The following is a 15,008-nucleotide window of genomic DNA, read 5'->3' as shown; positions in this document are numbered from 1 at the left end:
TTTTATTGCTAATCCAAAACAATCCATGTTGAATAAAAGCTTGCTTTTTTAATGATAAGAATATAATGTTTTACTGTATAAAAAATAGATTTAACATTAACTGCTAAACTTTAATAATAAACATTAGGTACAAAAATGAACAATATTTTCCAAAAAATGAATTCATTTTTACCAGGTAAAATAAAATGCAAATGTCGAATGAAATTCTTGAACATATTCAATTCGTACATTAACTAGAATTGGCCAAAAATGCAATGTTTTAATCATCGGATAGAAATATCGGTTGGGTATATGATAATAATGTTTTAAAATTACTTAATGCATTCACTGAGACGAATGTATATATTCAATAGACAATTAATAATGTGACAAGGTTAGTATGTGTATGTTTAATATCAAAATGCAAATGCTATTGCCAATTTGCAAGTTCATCTTAAAACACCTGAACTGTAAACCGAATTCCCGTGCAGCCTTGTTTATTTATTATTCACAATAGAAACTATGACGGAAACAACAGAAAATTGTCCTAATCGATAATCGTTGCATCAATCATACATAATTGTTATAACTGTCACAATTAAAAATTACTTGGGAGAATAAGAACATACAACACATGTAAGGTCGTCACCCTCTTTATATGGAGGGCATTTAAGCGCACCACACTTAGCTCGAACAAAGTAAAACAGTGCCCCGTTGTGATTGGTAGCAAGAGATTTGCTAGCTGGTTCAGGTTCACCATCAACACAAACGTACTCGGAAGCTGCTTTATGGGTAGGATGTCCAGCCATAAGATAACCGTTGTATTCTGTAACGAAATGTTTGAAACAGGTATTCTTCGCAGGTACCATTATAACGCTGCTTCTTGGGACTTGACAAACAGCGCAGGGAACATCATGGTTAGTAATTCCTTCAAACATACTTTTGTAGAGTTCATATTCTGCCCCGTATATCAGACCTACGTACTGTGGGTTATTGCTTTTATTATCCCAGTCTGGACTTTGTGGAAGACATAAATAATTTGCAGCTGCCCCAGTTGACATGTGTTCTCCCCCAGCTGCAAACCCTTCATAAACTAAGGATGCCCAAGCAGGACATGTTCTACGTCCCCAACGTGTGTACATGCTTGTTATTTCAGGATGGGTAGACTCGTGTTTATTATTACGTTCACGCGATCTGGCATCTGTAAACCAAAGAAAGTTTAATCAATTTTTTAGTAACGTGTAATGTCATCTATTTTTACTAACATATTTACTGTACGATGCGATACTTACTATTATAAAACATTTCCTATCCTTAAGATAAAAATTGGAACGGATTTTATTTTCATGTTTAAACTAACAATGAACTTTATTCAAGGCGATTAGTTCCATTGATACATTTCGTAAAAAAATACAACAGCTGATTTGTTTGCCGTGAAAAAACCTATAACATTTTAAGTTTAAAAATATATATAAAGATACGTTGATATTAATTGAATTGAAAATACTAAATAAAATCAAAGAATGTTAAAGAAATTACCAATAAAATTCGAGCATTGTCTTTTGTCGACAACACTTAACATACTATTTATTTCAAGTACAGGCAAATAAAAAAAAACTTTAACATTACAAAACGTCATTGTTTGAGTATAAAAATATATATTAAAGCACTACCTTTAAGTTCGTTCAGTAGCATAGCAATTCCTACGTCTTGAAGATCATACGTAGCATGGTCTAATAGTTTATTTATGGTATCGTCCGCCGATAAATTCTGAGCTTCAGTTTTGTTATCATGCGCGCATGCACTGAGATAAAGTCCACACAAGATAATTACTGCTGTAAAATACATTACTTTTAAATTATTTTATGGCAATCTGTAAGCCTTGATATATATTTAAAAATGACTTGCCCAGCAGATGTCGGTAAATATTAAGTACCTTGACAGTCTTAAGGTGCTTGACCTTTGGATGTAACTATTATGCTACACGCGGTTTATCAGTTGAAAGCCTTTATTTAAAAGTTTGTTTATCATTCCTCATGAACTACCTGATGTAAATATTTTTGCTAAAAATTGCTATTTTAGTTTCCTTTCCATTGTAAGTACGGACAAGATGTATAATTGTATTTGTAGTTTTTTTAACAAGTCAATAACAATAACACGTAAAAATAAAGAGAGACGACCTTCAAATGTTGATGCCTAGTATCATAACTATTAAACAAGGCCACCGGCCCATAATATATACAATGCAACATAAGATAATGCTTATTTCACGTCTCTCTTTGAGCATCATGTTATATACAATTAAAATGGTGTATATAACATCTGAAATTAGAAAAAGATTTTCATTCCAATAATTAGTATTGTTACATGAACATTTAAAATTGTTTTAAAAATTCTAAAATGGAAATATTGATTGGAAGTATTAATATTTTAATGCAACAAACAACCATTCACTGTTTGAACAAATGGATGAAACGGTCAAGATTGCCTAAATCAAGGCAAACCAAAAACCATAGCAAATAGACATTTTGTACTTGCATGTATATAATTACATGTTCATCAATACTGCTGATGCGAGATTTTAAACTTAACATAGGCGAAAGGCAACGGTCAGAATAATCAAAGGTTAAAAACTTCAACTCTATACAACATTGTTAAGAAATTATGCCCATTTGTCCTAAGCGAACTTTTTTATAATAATAATAATACTATCTACATAAAGTTATTTTGATTTCAAAACAAAATGTAAAAGCTTAGTTTTTTTATTTTCATTAAAGAATCAAAGTTTTAGAATTCAGGAATATTTCAGTCGGTTTATTAAGAATTCAAAAGCATGAGAAAAACATATACATGTAGATTTGATTGTAATTGACAGACTCTGCTTCCATGTGTAGTAAAAAACTATTTCCTCTTTGTAAGTAAAACAAAGTGGCACTACACTTTTTGGTAGTTTTGTTCTTTACTTGTGGAAACGCAATGGTAGCGGGACAAAACAAGATATTTCTTTAGACTTTGCGGTATGCTTCTTTCACGAACATCAGTATAAATATGTATCGCATTAGGGATTGATTATTATGATTATATCTGCATAGTTAATATGATCTTTAGATAAAATAAAATTAAAGCGATATTGTATAAAATTACAAAATCATCTAGTTTGAACAGGTAACTGCAAAACTTGTGTAAAAAGTTGGTATATGTTTAAACATTGTCTCTCCAGACTTAAATTTTTTATTTACACTTAAGAGAACTCGTTTATCAGAAAATAAATCGTCACGGAAACAAACGACAATTGTCGCATGTGCATACAATAATCATAATTCCCCCCCCCCCCCGTATTAATGACAAACAACGCACGGCAAACTGAACACTTAACGTAGCAAATCAATGGACCTGTGACATAATGATAGACAGAATAATGACGATTATTTTGTAGCTCATAGTAATAATGTAAGCTCATTTATCAATTAATTACTTTGATATATCATGCATATCGACTTATAGCTAATAAAATAACTCAAAATGATAGCATAATTACTGAAGCTTATCAGGGCCTCCACTTATCTAAAAGTTTCACGTCATGTCAACTTGTTTCTTCTCGCTTTAACCAAAAACATTCAATGAAGACGTTATGATTAATACGTAATACATAAAACATTCCATGAAGACGTAATGATTAATACGTAATACGTAGAAGTTTTAAATCATTGCAAAAACTTTGTTGAATTACGTGAGCTATTTGTCAATGCGAGTAATGTCTTTGCGTCGTACTAAATATTTCAGCAAAGTCGTGAAATCAAGAAGTTTCGACAGGATGTTGATCGAAGAGACAAAAGCTTCAAGCATATCGAAAAAAAATTACTTGCAATGCCTAAAAGCTTCTCATCTTTGTCAGTAAATTTTATTGAGAAATGCAAAAACATCTTATCAATGCGAATAAAAATAAGTTGACTTAGCGCAAAACATCTCACCAACTGTAGGCCCTGATACGCTTCCGTACATAATTGTAACAAAAAAGTTATGTTCACGAACGATTGAATCACAATTATTTATAGTGTCAGGTCAATCGGTTTACTCAAATACTAAACAACTTTAAAACATATAGATACATATTGCCACAAAATTATGACTTTAACAAATAAAGATAAACGCGACTTTCAAGATCTGTTTCGAGGCCGACACAACTAAACAATATAGTACTGGTACACACAATAGTATATCAAAGCCTACAACATTTCTTAAATAAAAATCCAAAACTTTTAAATATTATATCGTGTTAAGGTTTTAAATGTGAGTGTGTAAGATATTGTGTAAGATATTTTTCCGACACTTCAAGGAATTGTATATCCTCATATCACCTTCACATGATCTAAAACAATTATTATAGACATGTTTCTATGACAACAACGAAGATATAAAAACAAAAAGAAATGCTTGTCACGAACACTTCTTGGCATCTTTAAAACTTTTATTGATTAATTCGAATGATGCAATGTCTGATCCATTGAAAATGCAGCTGTTTGAAGAGGAATATATTTTCTCGACTAAAATTAAATCGTACAAAAATTGTATTGTTTCTTTTTACATTGACTATTAACAGGGATAGCCCTTCAATGACACATAAAACCTTTTGCAAAAAAATGTAAAAAAAAAACGTTAAGAAATACAGTCTTTCTCAAAATTTAATGCATCAACTAGAAATGTATTTAATTTGAAAACTATTTTGCCATGTCTAAACTAACATAAAAGCACACAAGCCTCTTAAAGGTATATTCTCGCCCCTTTTTGTATATGTGATCGTGTATAACAATACTAAAGTCAGCTATTTCTCATAATTCAAGCATTAGATTATCGGTATTGCCTTAGTAATACCCTAACAAAGACCGGTATCACACAGATGTAAGAGTTGCAAAACCATTATGCAGGTGTGATCTCAAACCGGAAGTGACGTACATATATCCCTATTTAAATTGTTGATTGTTCATGAAGGTGTCTCTGTTCGTGATAACGATATTTAGCTATGATTTGAATGAATGTACATAATGTTTATGCATTATATAAAAAATATCGTTGAAAGCGATCAATTCCTTGTTCACCATTAAATATTTGGACAATAGCCATTGACTGAATCACTTTTTACCTAACAAAACGACGATGAACTCGACGACTTTAGCCCTTGTATGAAGTGAGTTGATTTAACGAAACATAATCACTACTTACTAGTTTATATCCAACAAAAATATCTTTTTATTCCAACATGAAGATATATTTAAAACAATAAACGCTTCCTTGGATTTATCCAACATACCAGTCATATTTACGTTCATGTATGTAAGTCCTCATACTCCCGGTTTTCAACCTTTATTTTTGATATTCATAATTTTATTGTAAAAGTATCTTTGTTAGTTAAGATATTTCTATTCTCATGTCTTCTCGTATTACAGGGATAGAATACAAACGTATTAATTTAGGGTTTAAACTGTGATGGAAGTTGTATTTCTTCATTAATTATAATGTGCTTTTTATAGTTTATAATATCACATAAGCATTCTTTATACATATCATCAGAAAATCACTTCATTCTTGAAGATATGTGGCCAGGTACATATCGTGGTTAAATGTATATGTAAGTCCTCAGCATATGTCATCATGGGGAGAGAAAGATATGATATTTTATGAAATATTTTCAAATGGTGATTTATTACTTAATTTGTAAAAATATTTTAAACAAATGCTACACATTTATCATCATACAAGCACAAGTCACTTTCCTTTAGATCTGATAATTTCAATTGTGTACACAGTTCTTAATTTCTGCACTCCATTACAGAACTCTAATGGGATTAAGGTCAGATTATTGAATTCCTCGCTGAAAATTGCCCAGGTGGATAACTCGTAAATTCTAGATAAACGAGACATATATAAAGATATACAGCTCGGGCATCATCTTAACATTTGTCAACTGATTCTAACTGCATCGTAAAAGTGTCTGCTGCAAAAGACTATTTCTTGCACAACATTTTGAGCAATATTGATTCCAAAATAAATAGAAACACATTGGATGATTTTGATAACTTACATTAATTTGAAACACAAAATGACAGAAAAAATTCTCTTTATATCACGATACATTAATAATGAATTATAATCTTTTTCTGGTGCTAATGGGGATACCTATACGAAAGGGAGGGTAAGTAAATAATAATGCAAGTTCAGGTCACAATATTCCTTCGATTTAGAAATTTAAAATTGCTCTCTTCGTGACAGATACAAATTTACTTGTTATAAAAGATATGAAAATAGCAATCGTACGTGGTTAATATTCTTATGATACAAAATACCTTAAATTGTTTTTAAAAGACATATATGATATTAAAAAAAGCTTAAAATGTCTTCATGAACCATTTCGAAAAAGATAATTGTCGTATTGTTGTCTTTTGACTCATGTTGACTCATATTTAATCAAAGGGAGGCATAGGCAAAATTTTCATTGCTTCGTTTTTAATTTTTCATTCATCTTTTTTTTTTAATGTCCTTAAAATGAATACACTAGGCAATAACAGAACAAAACTTTTCTCCTTATAATGAAGAATAAACTGGTGGTTTCCTAACTTGACAGAATTTGGTCAGGTTAGAGCGTAAGGATTTCACAATAGTTATCACAGTGATTTCTGGCAAGTATGAACATGTCAAATGAATAATTTAGTCTTGTTTAAATCATATAATATCAACAATATCTGTTATTGTATCTTCAAGGCTTTGTCATATGACTTGTTTTAAAACTTGTCGATGATTCTGTCTGTATCTTTATTTCGTTCAACATGTACATGTATAAATATATCTACGCTTCAAACCACAAATATATAGAATCAATGTCGGAATTCATACTTGGACTTTTAAAAATGTAATTTTAGCGTGATTTGAGTACATCAGGTCATTGTAATGTTTTTGTCTTTGATTTCTTTGAGTGTCCTATTAAAACAAATTCATTGTTCGTTTTTATTTACTCGTATCGATATAACAAATATTCACATATGAAGGGAAGAACAGGTTTCAATTTCTGGTATTAAATATAAATGTCCTTGCAACAACATGCACAAGCAAAATCATCCCCTTTAGTGTCTTCATTTCGAATCAATAGAAGATGCACACACAGAGTAGAACGTTATTGTAAAAATAAGATAATGTTTTCTTTGAAAAAAAACATCTTAAAAATCATACAATAAGAAATAGGAAGAACGGATGAAAAAAGAACTTACGGCCGAGAAAGGTCGTCATCCTCTCCATATGGAGGACATTTGAGTGATCCACATTTAGCTCGAAGAAAGTAAACAGTTTTCGGTTGTGATTCTGAGTAAAAGATTTGCTAGCTGGTTCAGCTTCACCATCAAAACAAACGTACTCGGAAGCTGCTTTATGGACAGAAAGTCCAGCCATAAGATAACCGCTGTTTTCTTTAAGTTTTGAAGTTTTGAAACATGTATTCTTTCCTGGTACCATTCCGACACTGCTTCTAGGGTCTTGACAATCGCCACAAGGAACATTATGGTCGACTATTCCATTCAAAAAGCTTTTATGACTTTAATATTCTGCTCAATATATCAGGTCTATATGCATTGGGACATTGCTCTGGACTTTTTGGAAGACATAAATAATTTGCAGCTGCCCCAGTTGACTGGTGGTCTGCCCGAGCTGTAAACCATTCATGAACTAAGGATGTACCAGCAGTACATGTTTTGCGTCCCCAACGTGTGTACATGCTTATTATTTCACGTGCATATTATTTTGTTCGTATGATCTGCCATCTGTGCACAGAAGTAAATTTATTGATTTTTTTTTTAAAAGCGTTTGATATTATCTTACTTTTCACTGACATATTTTTCTGTACGATGTTTATTATTATTAATTATTTCATATCCTTATCTAGAGCTCCTTCCGCTATTTGATCGTGCAGTTTTAGACATACGATAGTGGTAATTGAAACACTTTGTACTTTTTTCAAAGAGACTTAACTATTTTTCGCTAACAGATATACTCTGTTTGGTCTTTAACTTTTAAAGAAAAACTATTTAGGCATCCTTTTCAATAATATGGCCAGTAGTGGTTGCATGGCTATTATGAAGAAATAATATATTCTCTCTTTCCCACTATGTACGCAATATGTACGTAATAAGCAACTCAATGGGTTAAAAAGTCTAGTTAAATTTTAGCAGAATTCAATTAAGTTCGATTGTTACCCATCTTTTCATTATATTGTAATGCCATGAATACATTTAAAGCCTGGCCATAGTAACATGATTTAGACACCTATAGCACTATCGACAAACGTTTCAGAAAGAATTACGCTGGTTACATTTTGTTTTCATTTTACGACGTCAAGAACGTCATTAATTGTATTGTTAGCGTGCGCGCGGGTTTCTTACTCCTTGTCATTTGAAAGTTTCACGGAAATCTTATTTGTAAACATTTTGCATTGATTTTTTTACTGTATATAGAGAACATGTTCCGATAATTGTCTCTTGTAAATTTGTAAACGTTAATTAAAAAATGTGAGCAGTAGAGCTATAGTAGAGTATATACTGAAATAACTATTTTGAAACATTTAAACATTATAGGCCGGACATACCATGTCATGTGTGATATTGACCAAAAAGGAAGACGTCTGTTCGATGCATATGACAAGTCGTCCCATTATTTTGAACTTTTGTGCCAAAACATCTTAAAATCCCTTGAACGATGACAAACTTATGTATCGAGCAGAACATCTTAAACTTTGACCTCAAAGTGTGATTTCGTATTATTGTAAACATTTGTGCCAATCATTTTAACATCCCTCGATCGATAAACAAATAACGGACCGGGCACGAATTACACCCTGTAATAGACCATACCTTACAACATTAACATCCAAGTGTAACATTGACCTTTGAGATAGGCTCAGGGTGTTGTTAATTACAATTCGTATCATCATTGTGACCTGGAAATTCCCTATTTATTAAAACATATTTAGAATAGACATTAAATATATCATTTGCTGACCATGTTAAGTTATGACCACCACGTGTGACCTTTACCTTGACGGCAGGGTTCCGGTTGTTCTGCATGGCAGGTTGTCCTAATATTGTAAATATGTGTGTCAAGTATGTTTTAAGATTATTACACGATTAAAAATATTGAACTTTGACCTTCAAGTATGACATTGAAGGTAGAAGGCTGAGTGTTGCGCATTCCACGTCACCCCATTATTTTGAACATTTTTGCCAAGTTATTTCATAATCCCTTGAACGATGAAACAATTTTGGACAGGTGACAAAGTAAATCACTGTTACAGTAACATTTCATGTGAAGCTTTGACCTTGGCGGTTGGGGTGCGAAATGTTGTGCATGGAGCGTAATTCACTTAAATGCATGTTCAATACGGTAATGTCAGGAGAACAAAATGATAATTTACGTGATGCATTTCTTTTTAGTTTGCCTGCTTCTGTAAAATGAAAACAATGATAATTCTCTTATTGTTTTTTTTTTCTTCAAATAATTAGAAATGGATCTTTTTTCCATAAATCGTAAAACTGTGCAAAATGTCGAAGCCTATTTTGTTTTTATGAAGCACACATAGAATGTCAAACACGTTAAAATTATGTAGAGGGACTTGTTTTAAGATAATAGGTTCTAATCACTGGTTTAATTATGGGCGATGAGCTCTTCTTTGAGAAGTTTTATTACTATCCTGAACATATCCCGCAAATGATTCAATGCTGAGGTAATACTTTGCCAACAAAATGTTTGTCGTAGTTTTAGAAAGACAAAGCAACAACGAAGTTTCAATGTTTTTGTAATAAAATGGGTTGTCCATTGAAAACTCAGCGATGGGGAGTAATTTATCTCTTGTAAACATGCTTTTTAGAATGGCCAAATTCATTGATATGCTGAACTGAGACTCTATTCGAGGAAGGATTTGGCAAGGAAAAGGTGCCTACAAAACCATCACCTCTCTCAGTGACACAGTCACTGTCATATTCAATGTGTTGATTCGTTCCTTCTCCATTTCTTACCAGACAGTTTCTATCGTCCAGTCCCGATTAATGCTTTATCCACAACAATGTTACAAAATATAAATGTAACAATGTTTTGAATAAAACAGTCTTTGGTATTTGAATCGATTAAGCAAATTTGAACCAATGTAGAAAAGTTCCAAACGCATTTATGCGATGCTTCTATATATCTATTATAATCAAATTAGTTACGTTTGTTCTCAGCCATATTATCTTTCGATTTAGGTTTTTGCTCACCAAATTCTTAGACATTCGGCATTCTATAATATATATTCTTTTCATCTACTAGCTATGTATTTATTATCTTTTTTTTTCTATTACATTTACTTATTTTATTACTTTTAGGAGCTTGTTATTATAAATGTTAAGTCGATACCCCCAGCAAAGCCTCATTTTTATTAGTTTAAATTACTCCCCATGTAATTGGTTTTTCATTGTTTTACAATATTCACGACTACCACAACATGTTATATAAGTATGTTGTTATTGGTAACAATTTTTATTTAGTGTTGGTTCATATACCTATAAATGGCACTACATGTATTGGTTATTACGTAGTAAACTCTAGAGTTACAGTGTTCCATTTCTTGTCAGTTGTAAGAGTGTTTTAGTGTCAATTAATAAAAGGTAGGACATGAAAGGAGAAATATATGTTAAATAAAATCTTTGCGGCCGTATAATTGACCATTTGAATCATTAATATATTGTAATCATTTACGTTTAAATAAACATGTATTATAGATGTACAATCTTACATGTAACAGTCAACATTATCTTTATTTGTGAATCATACGTGGATTTAAAAATTCTTTGATAGAATGTATGAGATATATTTTTTTCTTTCTACGCAGTTTGTTACCTGAATAAGCTTACAAACATTAGAGCTGTAAATATGTTCCTTGACCTTTTTTCTTCCTGATCTATATCTGACAGGTTATTCGTAATTCTTTTATTCGCCAATACGACTGTGTTCTAAAGTGTATAATTTTTGGCTTCCTGATCTATATCTACGTTATTTTTTTAAGGTAAATCTTATTTAGTTTGCTTTACCTAAAGAGGCTACCACAGTAGACAAAAACCCCATAAAAATTCAATATGAAAGCTACCATCAATATTTGATTATTATATTTTATTTATAGTTAAGACGTGATAAGCAAAACCTTGTATTAGTTAACAATAATCGTGTCATATTAATACTCTTGCCACTCTCTGTATTGATAAATGAATGCATTGTTTTAACTCATGTGAAATTTAGTCTTATATTTCAAGACAGGTTCTTTAACATACCGTAATAATATATCATTTTATGCATTTCAACATCCTAATTTAAGGTTATCATAAACCTCCCCAATGAATTTATATTCCACTATAAAACAGCAATAAATGTATGTCTTACGATGCTATCAAGTGTTGTCAATTATTGTAATGGAATTATCTTCATTTAGCTTTTTAGGGCTTTTTTATTTATCTAAAAGTTTTATTAAAAAGTGTAAAATGATATCAAATTATCGCACTGGTGTCCACAATCCTTTTTGTAAACAACAACAACAACAACAACAACAACAACAACAACAACAACAACAACACACAAAGACATATTAAACTAGAAATGTGTCCATAGGACACGGATGCCCCCACACGCCACTGTTCTGTCAATCTTATGACTCTAGGTCAAATATTGTTTGGACTACATGTGCCACAAGTTGAAAACTAAAAATCAACAAAGGGCCATAATTCTGTTAAATTTGGTCGCAACAAAAATTCCTTCCTTTACTACCATCTACACATTAAGGTTGTTAATCCCTGGAAGTTTAAGCAAAATCTGCCATCTGGTTTAAGAGGAGTTGCGTTCACAAAATTTCTACATAGTATATAATGAAAAAATCAACAAAGGGCTATAATTCTGTTAAATTTGGTTGCAGCAAAAATTCCTTCCTTTACTGCCATCTACACATTAAGGTTGTTCATCCCTGGAAGTTTAAGCAAAATCTGCCATCCGGTTTAAGAGGAGTTGCATTCACAAAATTTCTACATAGTATATAGTGAAAAAATCAACAAAGGGCCATAATTCCGTAAAATTTGGTCGCAGCAAAAATTCCTTCCTTTACTATCATCTACACCTTAAGGTTGTTCATCCCTGTAAGTTTAAGCAAAATCTGCCATCCGGTTTAAGCGGAGTTGCGTTCACAAAATTTCTACATAGTATATAGTGAAAAATCAACAAAGGGCCATAATTCTGTTAAATTTGGTCGCAGCAAAAATTCCTTCCTTTACTACCATCTACACATTAAGGTTGTTCATCCCTGTAAGTTTAAGCAAAATCTGCCATCCGGTTTAAGAGGAGTTGCGTTCACAAAATTTCTACATAGTATATAGTGAAAAAATCAACAAAGGGCCATAATTCTGTTAAATTTGGTCGCAGCGAAAATTCCTTCCTTTACTACCATCTACACATTAAGGTTGTTCATCCCTGTAAGTTTAAGCAAAATCTGCCATCCGGTTTAAGAGGAGTTGCGTTCACAAGATTTCGGGACGTACGGACGGACGGACGGACGGACTGACGGACTGACGGACGGACGGACAAGTGCAACGCTATATGCTCCCACATTGTTGGGGCATAAAAACTTCTTTCGTTATTGCCCTAAGGTGACGAACAGTGCACTATTCAACAAAAGATAAAAAAAGGAAAATTATTATTTAATTTACATAATTATGCTTTCTTCAATTTATACATAATTGCAACATTTTCAATTGTGTTGTGTTGGACTTTCTTTAGGGATTCCGTTTTTCTCTATTTTATTGTCATATTCGTGTTATTTGTGCCGTGTGGCGGCTGTAAAAAGTCTCCCTGTACATATAATCAATGGTGTTATATTTTCGATCCTTAAAGATCGTTCGGCACGACATTATTGTTCAACTTGGGTGGTTCCAGTATTCCTACTTCAATACTGTATAATCACCCTTAGGATATGAATTTTATTTATTTATTGCCTGAATTTTAAATTTGTCTTTTGACGTCTTATCTGTGATATGCAGGCTTCATAACCTCAGATCACCTTTCAAAATTACATTTTGTTTTGTTCCGCCCATTGTTTTCTCGTTTAGAGCACACGCATTGTTTTACTTTGGGACCATACGCCGCTTTTCATGGAATGGCACTACTGTGTCACGTCAAAGGTTCCATGATAACTGCCGTATTAACACATCTGCGGATGTTTCTAAATTCAAATTTTCACCAATGTCGTGTTAATGTTGAATTCTGTTTAAGTCGGTGCTAGGGGGCGTGGACGATACCTTGCACTTTCCAGTACCATCCATGAACAGGCTCAATCAAACCGAGCATGCAACATTTTCAATTGTGTTGTGTTGGACTTTCTTTAGGGATTCTGTTTTTCTCTATTCTATTGTAATATCGTAAAAAAGGCAAGAAGTAGCTTCCTATTTAACTGTTCTGTACAGAGTCACGGCTATCACAACATGTCATATACAAAATGAATATTCACACACATAAAGCACAAGAAAGTTTCAAATACATTTGTACTCTATTATATAAAGACTTTTTCTATATCTAAGTTACAAAACTACAAGCATTGATTTATTCCATTTTGAGATATATGTTTAAAAATAAAAACAAAACATCTATGGCTTGATGCAGAACCATATGTACATATAGATAATAAGTTTTAAGACAAAGGGTGAAAATTTAAATTTCATATCTTCAATAGAGCAATCTCATACATGTACGTACATATTTTGCATTGCTTATTTTCTTTATTTAGAAGGAGGACATTTAAACAACAATTTTATCTTTATCATTATTTACCCATGATTTGTCACGTCAACATATGTTGACCTACTTTCAAAAAATAGCCAAATAGGATTTTGTTGTGGTAAACTTGTTTACGTTTTTTGTTTTCCTCACGTAGGCATGCAAATCTTACATGTCCAACATTAATTTGTTATATCGTCTGGTGCACCTAAACTTTAAAAAAACGTGTGCAGTGAAATGATATGATGAAATTCATATACTAAAAGTATTCAGTCGATCTTGATTTATTCAGTTGTTTATACTGTAGTGTTCAAAAATTGGATCGACTGTTCATGAATACAGATAAACCTGTGCGGTGCGGTGCCGCAGGTCGAACGAATTGATCCAATGTTTCATTATTTACCATAAATACAATAACCGATAATGCTCTATAATGACTACGTGTTTATAACTTTACGATGTTTATTAAATGCTTATAGTTTACAAATACAAAATAGACACAATATTAAACAAATCGTACCTACATCTTTCACAAAGATAAGAAAGAAATATATTAACTAAATGTCATCTTTCTTCTACATTTGTAAAATATACATATTCAATTTTATCGCTTACATACTGAAGAATATTTACAGATTTGGAACGTAACTATTTTCATATAAAAATCAATGGCGATGAGCACTATTGATAATTAAAAACATAAGAAACTAAGTTATTCGTATTGATTCAAAATGAATCTAAAAATATTATTAAAAATAAGCACATCCCAAAGTAAAAAAAAAACATTTAGCTCTATTTGATTTTCACCTACATTTAAACACCTTTTCAGTTAATTTTGTTTCTAATTTATTTTTTATCTAATGGTGCATACTGAAGGTTATCCTGACCCTTCTGGACGGAATAAATTACAAAACAAAATGAATATTTATCATTGATTGTTAAAGACACATTATGAAATTAATATTTATTTAATTTTCTTTAGAAAGGTCAATTTTATGCTCAATATTGTTTCAATTATATATTTAGAGCATTGTACATGTTGTAGATGTTAAGCAAGTGAAGAAATTAGCATTGAACATGCAGTTATGTGTCGTAAAGGTAGTAAATTGTAAACAATGTAGTATGTTTACTTCCATACACAATACTCAATTACTATAATTATACCAATACCCAAAAAGAAAAAGAGCAGAAGATAATTTATCTATATA

At 31.7% G+C, this 15,008-nt stretch overlaps 1 protein-coding gene across 1 annotated transcript in view; it reads right to left on the bottom strand.

Moving 5' to 3' along the window:
* Positions 1-374: 374 nt before the first annotated feature.
* The window catches only part of LOC132756555 (short-chain collagen C4-like), a 65,076-nt gene continuing 50,442 nt past the window's right edge, over positions 375-15,008 (bottom strand). Inside the window, exon 3 of the mRNA XM_060747651.1 lies at positions 375-1,180. Coding sequence (XP_060603634.1) covers positions 585-1,180 — 596 coding nt within the window. The 3' untranslated portion in view covers positions 375-584. The remainder of the gene's footprint in view (positions 1,181-15,008) is intronic.

This window comes from Ruditapes philippinarum, unplaced genomic scaffold (genome assembly GCF_026571515.1).
Source record: "Ruditapes philippinarum isolate M1 unplaced genomic scaffold, ASM2657151v2 ctg4041_1_1_1_1, whole genome shotgun sequence".
In the NCBI taxonomy this organism is placed as follows: domain Eukaryota; kingdom Metazoa; phylum Mollusca; class Bivalvia; order Venerida; family Veneridae; genus Ruditapes; species Ruditapes philippinarum.
The sequence above is the reverse complement of the archived record's forward strand: the minus strand, read 5'-3'. Positions and strand labels throughout refer to the sequence as shown.